We start from the raw sequence: 25,072 nt of genomic DNA, 5'->3' as shown, positions 1-25,072 counted from the left end.
ACTTCAAATACTTTAAGGGAAAAAATACTTTTACTGATTGGTGCAGTAACGTGCAGAAAAGCAAGAAATAAAAAATAAATTGAACAATAAAGGACCCATTTTTTTTCATCTTATAATGCATTTCTCGGACCCATAAATACTCAGGGTTGGTCCTAGATATAATCTCTGTAAACATGTTACTATAATCAATTGGTGATTGGTTACTTGTAACTAAACATAACAAGTACTTACTTAGATAATAAGTGTAAATAGATTTTTGGACAAATATTTTATACTTGTTCAAGTTTAATTATTTACAATACTCAACACTAAGGTTGTGTAAATAAGGAGAGTTATTCTTGTTCATTTCTTATACTTTGTTCTTATTTCTCTTGCTATTGCCCTTTATTTACATTATTGTGTTTGTAACTTTTTTTCGATCTCTTACTTATTTTCTACAAGTTATTTGTAACTTTTACACTAGTATTATGACACATTTTATCAAGTTCTTAATACTTCTAATATTTTGTAACTGAATTGTAACTTATTATTATTATATTTCATTGGGAGTGAGTATTTAATGGTTATATTTTTATTGTAAACATCATGGTTACATTTTTCTTTGTAAGTTACTAATATGTAAACATTCCTTTTTTAGAATTAATTAATTATAATTAACTATTTTCTTAAAATAATTAATTAAATCTTTAACAAAACCTTTTTTAGCAATTAATATTTATAAATAATTTTTTTTATTTATATTTAAATCCTTACTCTAATTATTTTAACAATTAAGTCATTTAATTATAATATTTACAATAAAATTTATTTTTTATAAAAATTAAACTTCTTTCTACACAAATTAAAATTCTCTTTTTATAATAAATTTTTAAATAATTAATTATTTTTAAATGATATTTAATTATTTTTTTACAATTAGATGAACTAAGTATGAGGCCTCAAGCTAGTCAATCGATAACAAGTGTAGCAATTGTTTTTTCTAAAAACTTCTTTAACTTATTTCACTTTTTACTTTTTAAATATTTAAATAAAAAAATTAAAAAAAATTAAGTGTAATAATTTAAAATTAAGATTACAAGTATAATAAAATTTAAATTATGAAATTATATGTGTATAATTTTAAATTATAAAAAGTTTTGCTATAAAATTTTAAATAATTTAAGTGCAAAAAATAAATTGCTTAAAAATCCTTATATAGTAATAAACTACAAAAAATTAATTAATAATTATAATTAATTTAATTTTAAAATATAATGAATCTTAATTAAAGTTTTATAAGGAAACAAATTATTAGGTTACTTTTAGGTTACAAGTTATTTATTATTTATTTTTATTTTATTTCCAAATTAATCACAACTATTTAATAGTAATCCAATGGCTTAAAAAAATGTAACCATTAAAACCTCTTCTATTCCATTGGATGGAATACACTCTCTAACCTTATTTTCAATACATCCATCTAACTAGGAATTTTACTTTTATATTTTAATAAAATAAAAATAATTAAAATTAGATATTAAATCAATTATGAAAATAAGGAAGCGATAATTAAAGCCAATCGATTTTTTTTTTTTTTTGATGAAATATCAACTTCATTAAATTAACATTCTGAGTACAAAACATCCAGAATAGCAACTGGAGCATTAGACACAGAAATATTACAACCAGATAAGTACCGTGACATTCTAGCTACAACATGTGCTAGACGGTTTGCTGATTGTTTAACAAAACAGATTTTTATTAAAGGCATAGAAAGCAAAAGGGAACGACAGTCTTGAGCTAGATTTCCAAAAATGGAACAAAGAGGCAAGGAGCTACGAATAGCTTGAATAGAGACAAGACTGTCAGATTCCAGAACCACATGTTTCCAACCTTTTCGTTTGATCCAGCTTAAAGCCTCTTTGATACCCATGATCTCAACAACTTCTGGAGTGAAGTCACCATTAGAACAGTGAGCTGTAGCATCAATAAGAGACCCTGAGTCGTTTCTGGCAACCATTCCATAACCATATTGGTTTTCACTAGCAAATATCGCAGCATCAACATTGACCTTGATTGTATTAGTTTCTGGTTTAGTCCATAGCTCAGCTCCATCATCAGAACTACCAAAGTAGATATGAGAAAGAGAGGTGTTATCCTGAGCTTTACGCCAGTGATCAAGAGCAATGCGGGCTGAAGATAGAACATTTGCAACAGTAAGAACCTTATCTTTCCACACAATTGAGTTTCTTGCTTTCCATAAGGACCACGTCACCATAGCCAACGAACAGACCCGATCAGAATCAAGAGACTGAAAGAGGCTATCCAGCCAGCTAGCAAAGGAGAGGTCAAGAGAGACTCCAGCAGGTAGACCCATATGGTGCCAACAAGAAGAAGCAAAAGTGCAAGAAAGCAGGATATGTGGGGTTGTTTCAAGAGCCGCTTGGCAGACAGGGCAGACAGGTGGAACATCAACATGCTTGGTTCTAAGATTTACACAGGTCGGCAAACTCCCTGATGCAGCACGCCAAAGGAAATTACGAACCTTCGGTGAGATTTTTAGTTACCAAAGGTTTTGCCAAAAACCTGAATTGTTGCTACCAGTTCTGGGGTCTTAAGAAGCTTGGAGGATACGATAAGCACTTTTGACAGAGAAATGACCAGAGCTTTCATTAGACCAAGACCAGAAGTCAGAAGAAGCAGAGAAGCTTAGAGGGATGCTTAAAATTAGATTAGCATCCCTGTCATTAAACATATCTCGAACCAAATCGGTATCCCAACTTCTTTCATCAATAGAAAACAATGAGCTAACAGTGTGACCAATAAGACCAATATGAGAAGAAGTGATGTAAGGATTACCAGAGTCAGGGAGCCAAGGGTGATGCAGGATACTAGTAGAAGAGCCAGTACCGATAGTTCTTTTAACCCCTTGGCGAAGAAGATCCATAGAACTCCAGATACTTCGCCAAACAAAACTAGGATTACGCCCCAACCCCGCAGAGAGGTAGTCATCATGAGGAAAATAACGAGCTTTGTAGAGCCTGGAGACAAGGGAGTCCGGGTAGCACAGCAACCTCCAACCTTGTTTAGCTAACATAGCCAAATTAAAATCATGGAGAAGGCGAAAGCCTAAACCACCTTCATCTTTTGGTCGAGAAAGACGGTCCCACTTCATCCAAATAATTCCATTGCCTTTACTATTTGTTGTTTTCCACCAGAAACGAGCCATTAGCTTCTCAATTTCGTCGCAAGTACCAAGTGGGATGAGAAAGACACTCATAGCATAAGTAGGGAGAGCTTGAACCACAGTCTTGAAGAGAATTTCCTTGCCCGCACTTGACAACAACTTCCCAGACCAGCTATTGATTCTGTTCAAAACCTTGTTCTTAAGGAAACCGAGTATAGCTTTCTTGTTTCTCCCGATAATGTTGGGGAGTCCCAAGTAAAAACTATTTTCAAGAGCCTCAGGAATATGAAGGATGGAGCAGATACTGGCCCGAAGCTGAGCTTGAACATTGGGGCTGAAAAAAAGAGAAGATTTAGCAAAATTAATTTGTTGACCCGATGCATTTTCGAATTGCCGAAGCAGAGACAAAACACTACCAGCAGAACCATTGTGAGCTTGGCAAAAGACATAGCTGTCATCAGCAAACACCATGTGAGAGACCATTGGTGCCCCTTGAGCAACACAACAACCTTGAAGTAAACGCTCCCTCTCAAACTTAGATATAAGAGCTGAAAAGCCTTCAGCACAGATCATAAATAAATAGGTAGAGAGCGGATCACCTTGACGAATACCACGAGATGGAGTAATAGGTCCCATGACATGACCGTCATGAAAAATAGAATACCGAACACTAGTAACGCAAGCCATAATCAAAGTGACCCATCTGTGATCAAAGCCCATTTGAAGCATAATAGCTTGTAAGTAACCCCATTCAACACGATCGTAGGCTTTACTCATGTCAAGCTTGAGAGCCATATAGCCTTTCTTCCCATGAACTTTCCTCTTGAGATAGTGCATTACTTCAAAAGCAATTATGATGTTGTCTGAGATCAAGCGACCCGGAATGAACGCACTCTGAGTGGGAGAGATAATGTGATCAATGAGAAGCTTCATACGGTTTGCTAGAACTTTTGCAATCACCTTGTAAGAGACATTGCATAAAGCTATAGGACGGAGATCACTCATAGAGCTTGGAGACTTCTTCTTAGGGACCAACACTAGATTTGTATCATTCAAGTGGTTTGGGAAAGTGGCCGAAGCAAAAAAATCACAGGTAGCATTAATCAAATCTGTCCCAACAATATGCCAATGTTTCTGAAAAAAACCAGGTCACATTCCATCGGGTCCCGGAGCCTTGTCGGGATGCATTTGGAAGAGAGTCAGCCGAACTTCCTCACTAGTGACCGACTTCAACAACTCAAGATTATGGGCAGCCGTGACCTTGCAATGAACACCATTCACAACCGGGTTCCAATCAACAATCCCAGCAGAATAAATATTGGTGAAATAATCAACCATTACCTCTTCAAGGCCATTGTTCCAGGCAGTCCAAACACCAGAACTATTTTTAAGATATTGAATCTTATTGCTGCGTTTCCGATTACTAGCCATAGCATGAAAAAATTTTGAGTTTTTATCCCCACTATGTAGCCAAAATTGCTTTGATCTTTGCTTCCAATAAAGCTCTTGTTGGGCTAAAATCTCAAAATAATTATTTTGTTCATAACCAAAATTAGCAATGGAAGAAGGGTCAGAATTACCTTTTAAAGAAGCAATTTTTGCTTTGCTTTGCCTGATTCTTTTCTTAAAATTACAAGTTAAATTTCTGCCCCAATCAGCAAGATCCTTGCTGCAGAGAGAGATCTTTTCATGAAGAGGCAGTGAAGCATTTTTATCCCAGCAGGCTTGTACGATTTGAGCACAAAAAGGCTCTCTTGTCCAGGCATTCTCGAAGCGGAACTGGTACACCATTTCAGCAGGAGCAGCAGGTGAAGGTTCAAGATAGATTGGCGTGTGATCTGAGGAAGAGACATCACAGTTTGATAACACAGCAGAAGGAAAAATATCGAGCCACAGAGAAGTAACTAGAGCTTTGTCGAGACGAATTTCTACCCAATTGTTCGTGCCTTTGCCACGTTCCCATGTGTACGGATGGCCATGGAGTTCCATATCAGTCAAGTTACAATTGCATAGCACTTCTTGGAAACCTGTGATCAAAGAAGAAGGATAAAGTCTACCTCCTTTTTTCTCACTTTGGTTACCTATGTTGTTTATATCGCCTATGATGCACCATGGAAGTTGAGACTCACAGTGAAGAGAGGTGATTAATTGCCAAGTCTTGAACCGTAAGCTACGGTTTGGTTCCCCGTATAGACCAGTCAAACGCCAAGTAGGGAGATTTGGAGTAGAAATTTCAATGTCGATATGGCTGTGAGAAAATCCCAGAAACCGCACTCCATCACTGTACTTCCATAAAAGTGCAAGCCCACCCTTATGACCATTAGCATCAACACTGTAAGCACCCTCAAAGCCCAACTTAATTCTCATTCTTTCAATATTATCACTTTTGCACAAAGTTTCACATAAAAAGATAAACTTGGGTTTCTTTTGAACAACAACGTTCTCAAGGAATTGTCTGGCCCGTGGGTTCCCAAGCCCACGGCAATTCCAACTTAAGATACTCATAACAATTGGTGGGCCTGGATACCAGAATCCACCGAATTCATGTAACATTTAAATTTAGATAAAGTTACTTTCATTCTTAATTTTGATATATTTATTTATTTATTTTAGTTTTGATAACCTCCATATTCACATTAGTTTTGTCTGTATGAGATAGGGATAATTTTTAGACTGTTGATTATGTGGAATTGTTAATGTTCATTGCATTTATTGTATATGTTGCCACGTACAAATCTAATTTAATTTAAAATAATTTATTATTATTCTTTTTGTAAAAGGAGAGTTCTATTTGCACCCATTAAACTTATAAATACACCCCATTATTAAAAAAAAAAAAAAGAAATTAAATAATTTTTAAAAATTACTCTTAATATTTTTTTAAAATTTTTTCTTTACATTATTTTATTTTAATTTCAATACTTATTTTGATTTCATTTTCATAATTTTTTCTAACTCATGTGTATTTTTTTTTTTTTTTTATGTTTTTTTAAAAAAAAATCACATAATTTTTTAATTTTTTTTTGTCATAATATATAAAATACACTTTATTTTTATTTGATAGTATATTTTTTAAGAATATAAATTGAAAGAAAAAAGTTTAAAAAAATTAGTACAATTAAAAATATAAATTTTATATAAAATCAAAATTATCAAAATAGGGTGTCTTTAGAACTTTTTAGGGTGTAAATAAAATTTCCCTTTCTAAAAGTAACCTGCAATGACAAATATGGGTCCCACAACACATGCAAAACAAAAATCTACCATTTGCTCTGCAAATAATACTAAAGTATATTCAGATAAAAACACTGTATACGCAATATAAAATAATTCGTATCATGTATTGTGATCATCAATGAAGTCATATATACATGTTAATATGAATTGAATATAGGGGTTTTTTTAATATTATACCTAAAATTAATTTTATTTACAAAAATACCTTTAAGAAAATTATTTACACAAATACCGTTGTGCCACGTCAGCATACATACCGAAATTCAAAACAATTACCGAAAATAAAAAAAATGGAAAAATCTCGTTTCTAGAAATTTTTTGTTTTTTGGGAGTTTTGAAAAGAAAAAAATAACCATTTAGTTGCTTTTAATGTGAATAAGATATCAATGTGAATAAGATATCAATTGGTTACTTTTCAATTAAAAAATGTATTTCCGAATTTTACACATATATAAATAATAAAATAACCATTTTAATATGTGAGAAACATATATTTCTCGGTATCCAAAAAAGAACGACTAATATTAAAAGAAACTTTTTTATTTCTTTTTTATATTTTTAGGCTATATTATGTTATTTTATTGTTTAAGATACAATGAGGTTACCTTTTTTTTTAATGTAACTTATATGATGTTTCAGATACTATTCAATTTCTTTAAAAATTATTTCATAAATTTATTAAAATAGTTTTATAAAAATAAGTCTATTTTTATTTAATTTTGTAATGTCTAAATATAAAAATAAAAATAAAATAGTAACTTATTAAATTATTTGATACATTAAATTTTATTTAAACTAAAGTGTTTATTGTTATATATTTTAAGAAGGGCCAAGATGCAAAATGGCCCTAAGTCTAACAATTAAGTTAATAAATGTCCCTTTTTAAAAAAAATTAACAAAATGTCCTTTCTGTTAAAAGTTTGATAATAAAATTACAATTATAATCTTGAATAATTAAGTGTTTGGTATAGTTATTTTCAACAATAGTATATCGTTTTTATGTGCAATAATATATTAAAAAAACTGAAAGGTAGTATATATATATATTTGAAATAACTGAAAGATAGTATATTAGTTTAAGGTTGTAGTATATTATTTTAATGTGCTATGGTATATAATGAACGAAAGACGAAAATTAAAAAATATGGAATATTAGTTTAAGTTCGAAGTATAGTTATATTTCACTAGGAAATATTGTCTTTATGTTCATTAGTATATCATGAAGGAAAGAAAAAGAAAAAAAAAATATGTGGAATATTAAATTAAATTTTTGGTATATATATATATATTTCCACTATAATAGTGGTATATTAATTTTTCACTAAAGTATTTATGCTTATGATTGCAGAATATAATTTTTATATGCTTGTATATCGTGGAAAAAAAATCATTTAATAGTATATTAGTTTAAGTTTATGATATATTTATATTGGTCTAAGGTATATCGTTTGTATGTGATATGTATATCGTGAAGGATAGAAAGGAAAAAAACTATTAAATATTAATTTAAGTATGAGGTATAGTTATATTTGACTGAGGTATATTGATTTTATGTTCATTGGTATCTCATGAAGGAAAGAACAAGAAAAAAAAACTTGTGGAATATTAAATTAAGTTTTTTGTATAATTTTTTTTTTCACTATGCTGGTGGTATATTAATTTTTGATTATGGTATATCTGCTTATGATTATGGTATAAATTTTTGTATGCTACTGTATATTATGAAAAACAATTCATTTAATAGTATATTAGTTTAAGTTTGTGATATATGTATATTGGTTTAAGGTATATTGTTTGTATATCATACGATATATTAATAAAATCCTAATTATATGCTTAAATAACATATTAAACAGCAACAACAACAGCAAAATCTAAAAGAATAAACCATATAATATCTTTTATATAATGAAAAAATAGTTGACAAAAATTCAGTAGAGATGTTTTGATCTATTGTTTTTCATAATTTCTATTAAAGGAATAAAACATATAATACTTTTTATATAATGAAGGGTATTTTAGGTATTAAAAAGTAAAAAAGGACATTTGTTTTATTATTTTAAAAAAGGGACATTAACTATCTATAAAGTTAAAAATAGGACCATTTACTTGCATTTCTCTTTTATGAAACTATGTGGTTTCTTATAATATTTTGAAACTTATCAAATTATTTTACAAATTAAGCTAATGTATAATATAAACAAGCAACTATTAAATATTAAGAGAGAGAGTTAAGGTATAAGATTATTTTATAGCTTTTAAAAAATATAAAAATAAAAAAAAATAAAGGGAAAGCTCTTTATTAAATAAATATATTAAAAACAACACCCAATAAAAATAATTTTTTAAAATAATCTGACAAAAAAAATAATTTATGTTTCCCAATAAAAATAATTTTTAACTTCATTAAAAGTGAAGTTGTTTGTTTCAGTATGCGTGCGTACAAAATAACTAAAAATTTGACGGTATTATTTATATTAATATAAATAAGGACATTTCTTAAAATAAAATGAAAAGTGCGTATCCTCATGCAATTATTTCTTGAATATATAGGAGTAAAGAAATTAATCTCTTCATTGATCAATAAAACACATATATTGAGAAGTATTTGAAATGTGGATGAAATTTCAATTGCGAGCGAGAGATATGAGCTTGAAGATTAGTATTAATGCCCATGACTTCCGGCGATCAAGTTATTCAACATGAAATCGAATAAAGACTTTATAAGTGACCCATTAAGCAATTATTATTGGAAATGTTACTCTTTAGATAGAATCAGATTGGGCAAGATGTTGAGACATAAAATATAGGAACCCAATTGAACCAAATCGGTGATGGTAGAAAGTCTTATTAAGAGTTAGTCCCACATTGCTAATGTGTGGAAATAAATTATGATATATAAGATGAATGGGCTACTCCTCCCATAACCAATTGGTTTTGAGATGGAACCCCATGATTCTTAACATGGTATCAGAGCCACTTGTGATCCGTTGTGAGCCCAAATTGCCACCTGTACAAAAAGCCGTTTGTGATCCGTTGTGAGCCAAAGTACCGCCAGTCCAAACAGATACTTCCACTGTCTCCCCTATAACCTCCATTTGGGACCTTTTCGGCCAATGTGTGCCAATTTCGAGTATTGGGGTCTTTGACCTGTTTCAAAATCCAAAAAATTCCCGACGTGTACACCCACAAATTTCCTAATATTTGGCCTTGTAGGATTCTTTCAAAATTCCCGACGTGTACACCCACAAAATTCGTTCGTTATACCCACACTTTCCAAGCACAAACGTGAGGAGGGTGTATTAAGAGTTAGTCCCACATTGCTAATGTGTGGAAATAAATTGTGATATATAAGATGAATGGGCTACTCCTCCCATAGCCAATTGGTTTTGAGATGGAACCTCATTCATCTTATTCCTACATTCTAACAAGCCCATCACGAGAAACTCATGTCCAAGAAAGGCATATGTTGTTGGTGTTCGATTTATAATTATAGATAAAAGAAGGCCTTTGAGAGTACTTTAATGAAAGTAAAAAATGTTAGGATTTATATAAACACTTAAGAAATATATAAATCACAGATCTAAATATATTACTAAAAAGTGCTTTAATATAGAAAACGCTAAATCATAAATTTATGGAACCTTTGCTAAATTAAAGAAGAAGATGATAAAAGATCAGCGGAAGCACTAACTTGAAGCCATTGTTGGAGATTGCAGAAAATGTTTTAATCTTCCAAGAATACACTATTTTCTAAAGTACTTTCCCTGATGGGGAAGGAGAGAATACAAAAACCCTTGTGTTTCTTGGGGACCACTACCTATTTATAGACTCATCTTAGAATGAGTTTTGGGTATTTATAATTTGGCCCCTCAACAAATTATAAATTAACTTATGGTATCTACACATTATTTCCATGACAATTTAATACCCTTTTGATACCCATAACATAATTGGTCACTTAATTTTGTATCACACTTTATAATAGCATATACATTATACATATGTGCCCACAATAGGATTTTAATCCAACAATCTCCCACTTGGGGAACATATGTTACCTGATAAATGTATAACCTTATGAGCTCAAAATTTGCTATTATGTAAAGGTATTTAAACAATCTCGTCCATCAACTATACCCATATAGGATCAAAGTGATTTTTGTCGTATCAATCATGACTAAACCCATCAATGGTCACATATACAAATATAGCCAAATGACATAGATCAATCATGAATGCGTAGCATGAAAATTACATGCAATGTGAACCGAACATGCCTATTTCCAACTGGTCCTCCTTAAACCAAAGTGAGGTCAGACTTAAACATAACAAAACAGAGTGAATAAACTGAAAACTTTATTTCTGATCAGAAAATAACCAAATACATAAATGTCTTAAACAAACATAAAGTAAAGAAAATACAAACTCCCACTAAATCATGATATCCTCAAGCAATACTACACCCATATGAGCAGTGTGCTCGTGAAAGACCTTGGGTGGTAATCCTTTTGTGAGCGGATCCGCTATCATTGAGTTTGTCCCAATGTGTTCTATGGATATCTGTCCACTCTGCACTCTTTCTTTCACAACTAGGAACTTTATTGTTGGGTTTTGTGCCCTAAATAAAACTCATTTCAATATAATCAGATTTACTTATTAATAAAGATCAGAAATAACATTTTATGTTGCATGGTTCACATGATTTATTTCATGATTATATGTATATAATGTATGAATTCTTTTTAAGTCTAGAACATATGAATATGTTAAAGATTATAGTGTTGTCAGCACAGTGGAATATAATCTTAAGTATATGTTCAAAAAGTTTATTCCCTGATTTGTCAGAACACTGGATTTTAAACTGACATGGTATAATCAGCGATAGGTATTCTTACACCTTGGAAAAGTGTTATGTCCTTTCAATCATAGTATGTAAGACTATGGAAAATCTGCATCAAAGAAGGAGAAAAGAAGACCCAGATTCAGATCTTGATTATGCTCTTCTACAGAAAGGAATCAAGGGCTAGAGATCTGAATGGAAGAAGACATAATATTCCGCTGCACTCACTGTAAGGTTTTCTTAACTTTATATGTGTTTATTTTCATTGTTTTAGAATTCATATTAGGATGTTAATCAAACATACTTGTTAGTAGATCTAGATCCTGGTAAAATAAATTTCCAACAACTGGCACCAGAGCCATAGTAATGATTTACTTTCATGTAATATGAATTAAAACAATGTGTTATATGTTTTTGTGTTGATTTGGATGGTTTCATGTTGGTTTATGTGTTTATGTGATAAAAGTTTGTGTTGTACGAATTTTTCCATGAAAAATATTTTTTTTTCAATTTTTGAAAATATTTTATTTGGATTCTATGTGAAAAATTGAGCAATTTTCGTTTTTATGGAACTCGATTCCGATAAAAATTGAAAGAGTTATGATTTTTAGAAAATCGGGGTTAAATGGTGTTCCCCACAAATTGCGAAATTTTAGGGTTTTTTTCCCCAAAAATCTAATTTTTTTGTTTCCCAAAATTTATTTTTCCAAATTTAAATATTTTTAAATTGAAATATTTCCAATTTTAAAATATTTTCAATTTAGAATTTTTCCAATTTTAAATATTTCTATTTTGGAATATTTCCAATTTTAAATATTTCCTATTATGGTCAGATTTAAAAATTTGTTAACTTCTTTAATATTTATTTATTATTTAATTGTAAGATTAGATATTTTGATATTTAACATATTTTAAATTTAAAGGTAACTTTATCTTTTTATTTAAAATATTATATTAAAATTATCTTATATGACAAATTAAATAATTAATAAATTTGAAATTAACATTGATATTTTTATAGATATACTTACCATAATATTTTCAAATTCAAAATTTGTTATTTCGTTAAATATTTAATTATTTATAAATTATAAGTTTAAAAATGATATTTTTCTATGTATATATCATTTTTTTTCCATATTGGAAATTTATAAATCATATCTTAAATATTTAAATAACTTATATATTTTTGTAGAAATTTGAATATTGCTTAATTTAGATATTTTGACATATAAATATGGTAATTATTATTCATTTATTATTTTCCTAAAATAATAATTATTTAACCAAATCTATTTTAAAATTGGTTTAATTTTATTAAATTATAAGATCTGAAAGTGATATTGAAGATTCTTTCCTTTCAAATCATTGATCTTATTAGATATTTAATTTAATTTGATTCAAATAAACTTAGATATTTTAAAATTAGTTTCCTTTATTTGGTTAGTTTAAGAATAATAATTTAATTATATTAATATCTTATTTTCACATCTGTTACATGGACAATATTTGTTTATTTATATTGTTTTTTCAAAAAAAAAAATTAACAAACCTATTATTTATTTGATCTAAATTGCTATGGTTAACTTGTGATAGATCCAATGATCTGATTTTAATCATAGTCCGATTGTCAATAGATCTTATAAATAATTTGTAACAAGTAAATTTTGTACTTCTTTCATCTGTGTAAACCTAGTAACATGATAGGGCCCATCCAAATCATTTGACCTGTGTGAGCCTATATGTTTGCTATTGGGCTTAGATGCATATAGGAAGCCCATTTAAGTTTTTACTAAGTAAATGGACTAGGTTGCTAAAATAAAATTTGACATAAGTAATTTTATTTAGACCCAATTAGATTTGGGCTTATTCAATGAATAACAATTGTTTATTTTAAGGTTAAATTCCTCTCTTTTGGGCCTTGTGTGAGAGTTGGGGGCCAATAGAAGTGGGTACGACATACTGAACCCAACTCCCCCTCAAATGAACTACCCCAATTGTGAAGGCCCATTTGTCTTATTTAAATAATTGTATTAGGTTAATTATATTAGTCTGACCTAATTAAAATTGAATTAGCAACATAATTAACTTTTAAAATATATGAAAAAAAATTTCATTTAATATTTTAAAGTTAATTTTAGAAAAACGCTTAGTTAATGATATATATTCTAGATAGTTATGTCTATACTAGTTATTATTTCTAATATTAAATAGGAAAATATCATTGATTGTGAAATTAATTGGTTAAAAATTAATTTTGGTACAATCTAAGTTTAGTATATTTTCCTAGTATTAAACTAGAATTAATAATTAAGTTTCCTCTATACTTAATTATTTATTTCTCGAATTTAATACATTTAATTAAATTGAAAATTCAATATCTAAGTTGATTTTCATCATGATACTTAAATATTGTTATTTTCATGTTATTTAATTAAAGTTAAAAATTATCTTAAATTTGGAATCTTGTTTCAGAATAACTTAAAGCTGAATAATTTTCATAATATATTTTATTTTATTTTATTAATTATTTCCCAAAATTTCGAAATTACATTTCTTTAATGTAGAAATTTTGAATTTTATTTGAAAAATAGATTAAAGTTGAAAATTATTTATTTTGGACCAACTTAAATCAATGACTTTTTCATTTAATGATTAATTAAAATAAATGAACTAAAATATATTATAATTAGAAATTGAATTAATTAGTCTATAAAAGTCTAGATAGATATTATCTGCTTTGCTTAAAGTATTTTTCTAGTGTATTTAATTAAATAGAAAATTAATATTTAAGTTGATTTTTAATCATGATACTTAAATATTTGAAATTTTTCTTAGATATTTAATTAAATAGGAAAATTATATTTTTGTTGAAAATTAATTTTTATTAATTTTGGGCCAACATAAAATTAGAGTAATTTTCCAGGATTTATTTTTATTTTATTTTAAAGCATTTTCGAAAGTAGTATTGTTATACACTTTTTTTTCGAAATGCAATCTATATATATTTATAGAAAATTAAATTTGAGTTGTAAATTTATTTAAATTAATTTTGAAACAACTTAAATTGAATAATTTTCTAAATATTTATGGAAATTATTACTAAGATGGAAATAATTCATGTTATTTTCATATCCATCTAAGTATAATTTATAAATATTAAATTAAAATTTATATTTAGAATATTTTATTCTAAATTGGAAATTTTAATTAAATAAATATATATATTTAAAATAAATTTTAAGGAGAAAATACAACCTTCATTAAATAATGAGCTTTATTATTATAAAGATATTCGATCTCAATTGTTTGTTTTACATAGCTATTGTTTTAGTGAGTAATCCTCCCTAACGGAGGAACATTCATTAGCAAGTTAGCACCGTTTAATCTCGAAAGATAAGTAATCTTGTAAGTTTTTTATATAGTTTTGATCACCCTAATGGTGGCGACTGTATAAGACTTGCAAGAATATGAAACAATGGTGGAAGCTCATAAGATAGAATAGCCTTGACTCTCGCCTAAACGGGACAACGCGGATTGCAATCTTCATCGAATAAAAGGTTGCTAGAATGTTGATCATTTTAGATGAGCTGACAACTCTATTCAATGGATGGTAGCTTTGACTCTTGCCTAAACGAGACACTGATATCAGTTTGTTGAAAACCTTGGAAATTATTTAGGATTGTATGTTTTAGTATTTTCACTTGTCATTCCTACTTGCTATGTGCTTCATAATTTCTGAATTGTGTATGAATTTGTATTGAACCATGTTATTTTCTGTTATTAAATTGTAGTTTAATTTCGAATCTTCATTGTTGGTCTAACTTGGTTTGTTTTTCTAATGAGATAAATCCCTAATGGATTTTCACCATTAGACTAGCATAATAGTGCTAGATCTCGAAAGATAAATATTGTATATGCAACATCTAGCTGTTCATCAATTGATGACACCTTAGACTAGTATTTTACAATATGAAATAAGAAGATTGAATCAATAAGATTACTTTGACTCTCCCTAATCGGAGCATCGTTGGATTCTTATTTAAAACGAAATTATCCTAATTCCTCTTAGCTTATTCATTTTGAATCAGCTTAATAACATATCATTGGATGAATGGTCTATAAATCATATAAAGTCATTCCATATTTTCTCTTAAGAAATTAAATGACGCATATGATTATATTCCTGAAATTCTATCCCAAAATGATATAAATCCTCAATCTTAGAAACCTCCAACTTGTATGGGCAAATCATAGAGTTAGATTAGTAGTGGTGGTCCAAGAAAGAATTACTAATTATACAGTTACACTTTCACAAGTGTTTAATAACCATTTTCTTTCAATGGATTCAAACTGTATGAGTTTAGTATTCTGTGACCAGAATCCACTTGTACTATTCTAAGAACTCTTTGATGTAACTAAACTAAAGTCATCAAAAGATACAACCACATATTTTATAAATCTATGGCATTTGTATCTTGTTCATAGTGGTTTTGACGAGATCATTCTCTGCAAAGAGTTAATATGCCTATATCCACTGAAAGTAAGTTCATCTCATTCGCATATGGATGTACATTTTGGGGTGGATATGAGTCTTCGTTGTATTCTTAAAACGATCACTCTAGATTTTACCTTAAGTAAAAGAAATTTGAAATGTTTGAAAAATTTCATGAATTTCTAGCAATGGTAAGTGGTTAAAGATCTTGCGAACTGATAGGGGTGGAGAAAAGGTTAGTAGATATGCAGTTCAAAGATCATTAATTTGATTTTTGAATTATATCCAAACTTACCTCCCCAAAAATTCGAGTTGCATATTGATGATTAGTTACTAATCGTTACCTAAATCCTTCTATGGTAATAAAATTTCAGAATGATGCAATGGTTGTATACTTAATGTAAATCATTACTAGATTCATGGATGACCTAATCGAAATCTTAAGAAAAGCTAGAACTGCTAACCTTGGTTTGCATGTTTGTTAGCTATTCTAAGTGATTAGGGGTGGAGCATCCCATAGTCATTAGATAAGAAAGTGTTTGTTTAAACAAATACTACTTTTCTAAGAAAATGATCCCACTGCCTCTGTTGTCTTAACACAACCGAAGAGGTCAATACCATTTAGTTTTCTTAGACATAATTCACGGTACCTTGTCGTAGTGGGAGAGTTTCAAGGAACTTCACCTTCTCATGACTTGGAAGATACTAGTGATTAAAATCCATTGTGAGTTTAAACAAGTAATGGATTGTCAAGATAAGAAACTAAGAAGAAAGCCAATAGAACTATGGTTTGATCCATTCACATGGAGTAACCTAAAGTTTTCTATTACAAGGACATGAAAGGAAATTTTCGTTCATAAGTCTATTCCATGGACTTAACAAAACTTCCTGTTCCTAGTATTATAGGTTTGAGTTTATCTAAACCTATGGCTTGTGGTATACCTGGTAATTACTTACTCTAATGCAAGCATAAGATGTTGAAGCCAATGGCAATCTATAGAAGCTTCACAACTTCTTAGACATAGATTTTATTTATCTAAGGAAAAGTCTCAACTATTCCAGAGAAGATAAAGCCATGAAAGAATTTCTTAAATCAACAGTGAGAGGTCTCAGATATGCTTTAGTATGCCTTAGACCAGACACCTGCTGTTGAGTGGGAGTAATGATTAAGTATCAGATTAATCTAGGAGAAGAACATTGGAAGACAATCAAGTAAATCTTAAGATTAAGAAGAGGAACTATATGTTAGTCAATAAGGGTGGTTTTAAAACTCTTAGACTACACCACATCAGATTTCGAGACTTGCCTGTGTGCTAGAAAGTCTGCTGATGAGATGGTGATTATTTTGGGGGTGGAGTAGTGATTTTGGAGAAGTGTAAAAACCTATCTGAAATCTCTTAGTCTACCAGAGAGAGACTGAATGTTAAAAGTTGCAGGAAAGATACTTATTCAGTCTAAGGAAAGTTCTATACATTTGTGGCACCGTTCCAACTTTCCTTAACTACTAGTGTTACTTCCTGAATAACCAAGAAGTAGTTGCCAAAAGTATAGAATCCAGTATCCCAAAAGAGTAAACATATAGAGAGGAATTTCACATTATCAAGGATTTTGTGGTTAAGGAAGAGTAATGGTAGAGAAGAGGTTGTGTTTAATTCAACCTGTCAGATCCTATTACGAGGAGTTTACTACTATTACACTTGATTTGTATATCAAGGTGTTAATGATTATTTGAAATGCAGTTTTTGTTTTATATTAGTGCAAGTGGGAGTTTGTTGGGTTTTGTGCCCTAAATAAAACTCATTTCAATATAATCAGATTTACTTATTAATAAAGATCAGAAATAACATTTTATGTTGCATGGTTCACATGATTTATTTCATGATTATATGTATATAATGTATGAATTCTTTTTAAGTCCAAAACATACGAATTTGTTAAAGATTATAGTGTTGTCAGCACAGTGGAATATAATCTTAAGTATATGTTCAAAAAGTTTATTCCCTGATTTGTTAGAACACTGGATTTAAAACTAACATGGTATAATCAGCTATAGGTATTCTTACACCTTGGAAAAGTGTTATGTCCTTTCCAGGACATTGGCAAAGTTTACCAGTATCGGATGTATGGAGTATACATCGGAAGGGACCGATATTGAACTTTCATTAGATATATTAAAACTTACCGTAAGATCTATTCAATTCAATATCACCTGTTGATCCTAGATCAAATGATCATAATCCTGATATGGTTAGGTTCAATCTCAAGAGTGTTATTCGTGTTCTTTGATTTGTTAGTTAAGCCTACTTTTGGGTCAGGGTGATACGTACATTTTGGGAACACGGTAGTGCAATTGAGTGGGAGCGCTAACATAAATATGGAATCTATAGCTTCTATCTGGCGAATAGAAAGTAAATGATGATTTCTTTCGAGCTTAACCAAACGAAAATAAATGGTGGAGATCTCATTTCACTTAGCTAAAATATCATTTATACATGGTTAAGTGTTTTAAGGATAAAATACATTGTAGGGTGTTACGGTAATTCAATCCCTTTACATTGTAAATCATCTATAGAGAGGATCATTGATCACATTAGGGTTATAACAATGGATAATTAATGACGTGTCTATATCGTGGAACATATAGAACGTTCTATATGACTGAGAGTGCAATTCCAAGTTCTAAGTGTGGATTCAATGAGGAATTAATAAGTTAGGGAATTTACTTGGTAGATTCGGTTCAACTTATTGGAAGCTCGGTTATATAGACTCATGGTCCCCTTACTAGTTGAGACCATACTGCTTGTAAGACTCAGTTAATTGATTTTAATTAATCAATTATAATTCTAAAAGTTAGACTATGTCTACTTTATGAATTTTCACTAAGCAAGGGTGAAATTGTAAAGAAAAGAGATTCTAGGTTTAATTATTAATTAAGAGACTTTGTATGTCTAATTAATAATTATATTAAATGGCAATATTATTTAATAATTATTTTCAAGTTATTAAATAATTATAATTGGCATTTAAAAGGTTAAATTGGAAAATTGGCATTTTCGAGAAAATGGGAATGAAAAATAACAAAATGGGAAAGTTGCAAAGTGAGGCCCAATATCCCTTGTTTGGCCGCCCACTATGCATAGCAATTACCATTTATAGTTTCCATTATTTTAATGCCATACAATTCTAACCTAAACCTAGAGGGTTTTCTATAAATAGAAACTGTTGGCTTCAGGAAACAATGACACAGATCTTTGAACATTAGTTTCTCTCAGAAAGCCACACCCCTCTCTCTCTTTTCTTCTCTCTAAATTTCGAATTCCTTTGAGTGATGAGTAGTGCCCACACACATCAAGTGGTATCTCAATCATAGTATGTAAGACTATGGAAAATCTGCATCAAAGAAGGAGAAAAGAAGATCCAGATTCCGATCTTGATTATGCTCTGCTACAGAAAGGAATCAAGGGCTAGAGATCTGAATGGAAGGAGTCATAATATTCCGCTGCACCCACTGTAAGGTTTTCTTAACTTTATATGTGTTTATTTTCATTGTTTTAGAATTCATATTAGGATGTTAATCAAACATACTTGTTAGTAAATCTAGATCATGGTAAAATAAATTTCCAACATTTATGTCAATATACTTTGACTTGGATGAGCTCTTATTGTTATTAGAATACAACACTGCTGATTTATTGTCACAAAATATCTTAAGTGGTCTTTCTACATTCTCCAAAATACGCAGCCTCGTGACAAAGTTTCTCAGCCATATTTCCTGATTTGATGCCTCATAACACGCTACGAATTCTGCTGCCATAGTGGAAGAAGCTATAAGTGTTTGTTTGACACTTTTCCAGGATATAGCTCCTCCAACTAACAGGAAAATGTAGCCTGATGTAGACCTTCTGCTATCTTGGCATCCAGCGAAATCAGAATCAGAATACCCTACGACCTCCAAATGATCTGACTTCATGTATGTGAGCATGTAATCTTTTGTTCTCTGAAGATACCTCATAACCCTCTTGGCTGCTATCCAATGGTCCATACCAGGATTGCTTAAATATCTGCCTAACATCCCAACAATGTATGCAATATCTGGACGTGTACATACCTGAAGATACATTAGACTCCCTACAACTGATGCATAGAGAATCTTTTCATTTCCTGAATTTCAAGGCTACTTTTAGGGCATTGACTAAGACTGAATTTGTCTCCTTTAGCAACGGGGGTATCACCTGGTCTACAATCTTGCATGCCAAACCTTTTGAGTAATTTATCAATATAGCTCTTTTGTGATAATCCAAGAATACCCCGAGAACGATCTCGACGTATTTGAATTCCTAATACAAAAGAGGCGTTACCAAGATCTTTCATCTCAAATTGCTTAGATAAAAATCTCTTGGTTTCGTGCAATAAGCCTATATCATTAGTGGCAAGCAATATGTCATCGACATATAGAACCAGAAATATGTATTTACTCCCACTGAACTTCTGATATACACAATCATCAATGATATTCATCTCAAAACCAAATGAGATAATTACTTGATGAAACTTGTGATACCATTGACGAGAAGCTTACTTGAGTCCATAGATGGATTTCTTTAATTTGCAAACCATATTCTTTGGGTCACCAAGCACAAAGTTTTTTGGTTGCTCCATATAAATTGTCTCATCAATGTCGCCATTGAGAAACGCTGTTTTAACATCCACTGATGTAACTCAAGGTCAAAATGAGCAACAAGTGCCAATATTATCCTAAAAGATTCTTTCGATGAAACCGGAGAGAAAGTCTCTGTATAATCAATGCCTTGTTTCTGAGTATAGCCTTTTGCTACAAGACGTGCCTTAAATCTCACCACATTACCATATTCATCCTTCTTGGTTTTAAGTATCCACTTACAACCAATTGGTTTTACACCTTCTGGTAATGGGACAACTTCCCAAACCTTATTGTCTTGCATAGACTTATTCTCTTCATTCATGGCATCAATCCACTTTTGAGAGTTAGAACTTTTCATGGCCTGATGCAAGTTGACTGGATTATCTTCCATCATTCCATTTTCATCCTCATGCTCTTGAAGAAATACAAAATAGTCATCTGAAATAGCATTTCTTCTCTCTCTTGTGGACCTCCTTAATGGCTCTTGTTCTTGAGGGTGTTGAATTTGTTCTTCTTGAACAATAGCCTCATCTTGATTTGGGAGTTGTTCAACATTGTCTTGTTGAGGTTCCGGATTCATTTCTTGATCAATGACAGGTGTGGAAGCCTGAACATTGTCTAAAATGATAGTAGGAACTGAGTTTGAATTCAATTTTTCCTCAAAAACAATGTCTCTAACCTTATTTCTTCCCCCAAATTCAATATCCTCAAAAAATGTTGCAGTTCCCGTCTCAAAAATATTTCTGACAGTGAGATCATAAAACTTATAACCCCTAGATCGCTCAGAATAACCAATAAAGTAGCTGCTAACTGTTTTGGAGTCCAATTTATTTTCATGTGGCCTATAAGGCCTTGCCTCAGCTGGACATCCCTAAATGTGGAAAGGCTTTAGACTAGGCTTTCGACCTGTCCAAAGCTCATAAAGTATTTTTGGAACTGCTTTACTTGGTAATCTATTCAGAATGTAAGCTGCTGTCTTTAATGCTTCTCCCCAAAGGGACTCGTCTCTCAGCAACACCATTCATGTTGGGTGATCCTGACATGGTGTACTGTGGGACAATACCACATTCCTCTAGGAATTTAGCAAATGGTCCTGGACGTTGTTCACCTGAGCCATCATATCTACCATAGTACTCACCACCACGATCAGATTTGACATTCTTAATCCTTTTGTTGAGTTGATTCTCAACTTCAGCTTTGTAAGTTTTGAACACATCCACAGACTGAGATTTTTCATGAATGAGATATAGGTACCCATAACGTGAGTAATCATCTATGAATGATATAAAATATTGTTGACCATTTCAAGATGCCAAAGGGAATGGCCCACAAATATCTGTGTGAATCAATTCTAAGACTTCTGAAGCTCTATTGGCACCTAATCTCTTAGTTTTAGTCTGTTTTCCCTTGATACAATTTACACAGACATTGAAATCTGTGAAGTCAAGAGTGTTGGAAATTATTTTACCAGGATCTTAGATCTACTCACAAGTATGTTGATTAACACCCTAAATATGAACTTTCTAAAACGATGAAATAAACACATATAAATTTAGGAAACCTTACATTGGGTGCAGCAGAATATAATGACTCCATCCGTTCAGATATCTAGCCCTTGATTCCTTTCTGTAGAAGAGCATTATCAGTATCTGAACCTGGATCTCTTTCTCTGATTCTTTAGTGCTGAAACTCCTTCTTGCTGAAAGTCTTTCTTCACGATCTTCCTCACTATGGTTGAGGTATCACTTGCTGTGTGTGGGCACTATTCTCACACTAATAATTTCAAAATTCAAGAGGGAAGAGAAAGAAGAAGTGGCGGCTAAAGATAGGGAGAGAGAAAGACTCAGTTTTTTCTGAATGAAAAGTGTGAAATTTTTAGTGTAAATTTCCTGAAATCTTCACTATCTATTTATAGCATTCCACTAGGGTTAGGTTTGAATTATTTGGCATTAAAATAATGAAAATATCAGTTTAAATTCCCTACAAAAGTGGCCGGCCATGCATAGTGGATTTGGGCCTCACTTTTTGCAATTTTGCAGTTTTATCTTTTCTGCATCTGATTTTCTCAAAAACGCCAATTTTTAAATTCAACCATTTAAATGCCAATTCTAACTATTTAATAACTATAAATAATTATTAAATAATATTGTCATTTATCATATTTATTAATTGAACCATACAAAGTATCATAATTAACAAATATGCCCCTAAAACTCTTTCTTTACAATTTTGCCCTTACTTTGTGAAAAATTCACAAATAGACATAGTCTAAATAGAGAATTATAATTGATTAATCAAAACAAATTATATGAGTCTTACAAGCAATATTATCTCAACTAGTGCGGGGACCATGGGTCTATATAACCGAGCTTCCAATAAGTATATCAAGAATTTATTACTAAAATTCACTAACTTATTAATTCTTCGTTGAATCCACGCATAGAACTTAAAATTGTACTCTCAGTATATAGAATGCTCTATATGTTCCACCATATAGACACATCATTAGTTATCCATTGTTATAATCCTAATTTGATCAATGATCCTCTATATGAATGATCTACACTGTAAAGGGATTAGATTACCGTTACACCCTACAATATATTTAATCCTTAAAACACTTAACCCCGTATAAATGATATTTCAGCTTATGTGAAATGAGATCTCCACCATTTATTTTCGTTTGGTCAAGCTCGAAGGAGATCATCCTTTACTTACTATTCGCCAGATAGAAGCTATAGATTCCATGTTTATGTTAGCGCTCCCCCTCAATTGCACTACCGTGTTCCCAAAATGTACGTATCACCCTGACCTAAAAGTAGGCTTAACTAAGAAATCAAAGAACACGAATAACCTTTCGAGATTGAGCCTAATCATAACAGGATTAAGATCATTTGATCTAGGATCAACTAGGCGATATTGACTTGAATAGATATTACGGTAAGTTTAATAAATCTAAGTCAAAGTTCAATATCGGTCCCTTCCGATGCATACTCCATGCATCCAACCTGAGCTTTACTTTAAGCAATGCTCTGGAAAGAACATAGCATTTCTCCAAATGCAAGTAAACTCTGTTGTAGATTATCATATCAGTAAAACCCTATGTCTGATAAATCTAGGAAACTTTATTCACATAGTCATGTTTACTTTCCAATGTGTTGACAGCACAATAAACAGGATCAAGTATGTGAAAAGGGTTTCAGATGAATTTATACATTATGTACATATAATCATGAAATAAATCATGTGAACCATGCAACATTAAATGTTATTTCTGATCTATATTAATAAGTAAATCTGATTATATTGAAATGAGTTTTATTTAGGGCATAAAACCCAACAAAGAGACTCTAAAATGTCATCAGCCACAAGACGCTCAATTCTACCTCTTGAGATATGACCTAAGCGTTTATGCCATAATGACGTTGAAGTTTCTTTATTTAATTTGTGTTTAGTACCTTGTGATTCCACATGCAAAGTTTCAGTATAGGATGCAATTGTTTCTAGCAAATAAAGATTGTCATAAGTATTCAAATAACCAGTTCTAATAAAATTTGAATTTAAAGACAAAGTAAACTGATAGTTTCCAAATGAACAACAATATCCAAATTTGTCCAACAAAGAAACGGAAACTAAATTCCGTCTAAAAGACGGCACAATAAAAGTGTCTTTCAAATCCAAATAAAAACCAGTTCCTAATAACAATCTGAAATGCCCAATTACTTCCACTTCTACCGATTGTCCATCGCCCACAAAGATGTATCTTTCACCATCACTTGGCTTTCGGTAGCTCAGGCAACCCTGCATAGAAACACTTATGTGAGTAGTAGAACCAGAATCTAACCACCAAGTGTTTCTAGGTACTGAAACTAAATTAACCTCATAACAGACCAAAGCAAGATTAATACCTTTCTTTACACACCATGCGTGATATTTGGCACAATCTTTCTTCACATGTCCAGGTTGGTTACAAAAGAAACAACCCTTAGAATCCTGTTGTTGTTTCTTTTGAACTGGACCCTTAGCAGCTTCATTCTCAAATTTCCTTTTCTTACCCTTATCCTTAGGGGTAGTTGCCAAATGAGCACTTTCGGTTTTGTCATTTTTCAACCTTTCTTCCTCTTGCACACAATGAGAAATGAGCTCGTTGAGAGTCCATTTCTCCTTTTGACAGTTGTAACTAATTTTAAATTGGTTAAACTGCGGAGGAAGCGTTAACAAAACCATGAGTACAAGTACATCATCCGAAAGCTCAATCTTAAGTGTCCTTAATCTTGAGACAATATAAAGCATTTCCATAATGTACTCCATTACATTTCCTTGACCCTTATACTTCATGTTCATTAAAGAACTAAGAAGTGTTGTCATTTCAACCTTATCGTTTTTAGCGAAATGTTCCTCAATTTTTTCAAGGAAATTCTTAGCCATAGTAACCCTTCGGATTCGGTGCCCCAAAAGGCTTTTGGAATGTTGTGTTTCATAATCATTAGACTCATGCGATTTGAACGATCCCACCTCTCAAATTTCCTTTTATCATCATGGGAACTTTCCTTAGTGAGAGGTGCAGGTTGTTCATACCTTAGCGCATGGTCTAAATCCATACATCCTAGAACTATAAGTAAGTTCCTTTTCCAATCCTTGAAATTGGTTCCATTAAGCATAGGAATAGAA

General features: G+C 31.0%; 1 protein-coding gene across 1 annotated transcript; it reads right to left on the bottom strand.

Moving 5' to 3' along the window:
* Window positions 1-1,600: 1,600 nt before the first annotated feature.
* On the bottom strand, window positions 1,601-24,829 carry LOC133039333 (uncharacterized). The gene is made up of 8 exons (XM_061118200.1): window positions 24,716-24,829; window positions 24,054-24,202; window positions 23,860-23,945; window positions 21,536-21,674; window positions 20,872-21,144; window positions 4,384-5,549; window positions 2,614-4,275; window positions 1,601-2,493 (listed from the first exon to the last, which is right to left on the bottom strand). The coding sequence occupies exons 1-8, from the start codon at window positions 24,827-24,829 to the stop codon at window positions 1,601-1,603; spliced, it is 4,482 nt and encodes a 1,493-aa protein (XP_060974183.1).
* Window positions 24,830-25,072: the final 243 nt, after the last annotated feature.

This window comes from Cannabis sativa, chromosome 6 (assembly GCF_029168945.1).
Source record: "Cannabis sativa cultivar Pink pepper isolate KNU-18-1 chromosome 6, ASM2916894v1, whole genome shotgun sequence".
Taxonomy (NCBI): domain Eukaryota; kingdom Viridiplantae; phylum Streptophyta; class Magnoliopsida; order Rosales; family Cannabaceae; genus Cannabis; species Cannabis sativa.
The sequence above is the reverse complement of the archived record's forward strand: the minus strand, read 5'-3'. Positions and strand labels throughout refer to the sequence as shown.

Excerpts from the sequence above, each read along its gene's own strand:
- LOC133039333 (XM_061118200.1), bottom strand. The coding sequence starts at position 24,829 with ATGGCTAAGAATTTCCTTGAAAAAATTGAGGAACATTTCGCTAAAAAC. Across the intron at positions 24,203-24,715 it reads AGTATAAGGGTCAAGGAAAT|GGTTGCCTGAGCTACCGAAA; the intron begins GTAATGGAGTAC and ends GTTTCTATGCAG. Across the intron at positions 2,494-2,613 it reads CTCTGTCAAAAGTGCTTATC|GGAGTTTGCCGACCTGTGTA; the intron begins GTATCCTCCAAG and ends GTGCTGCATCAG.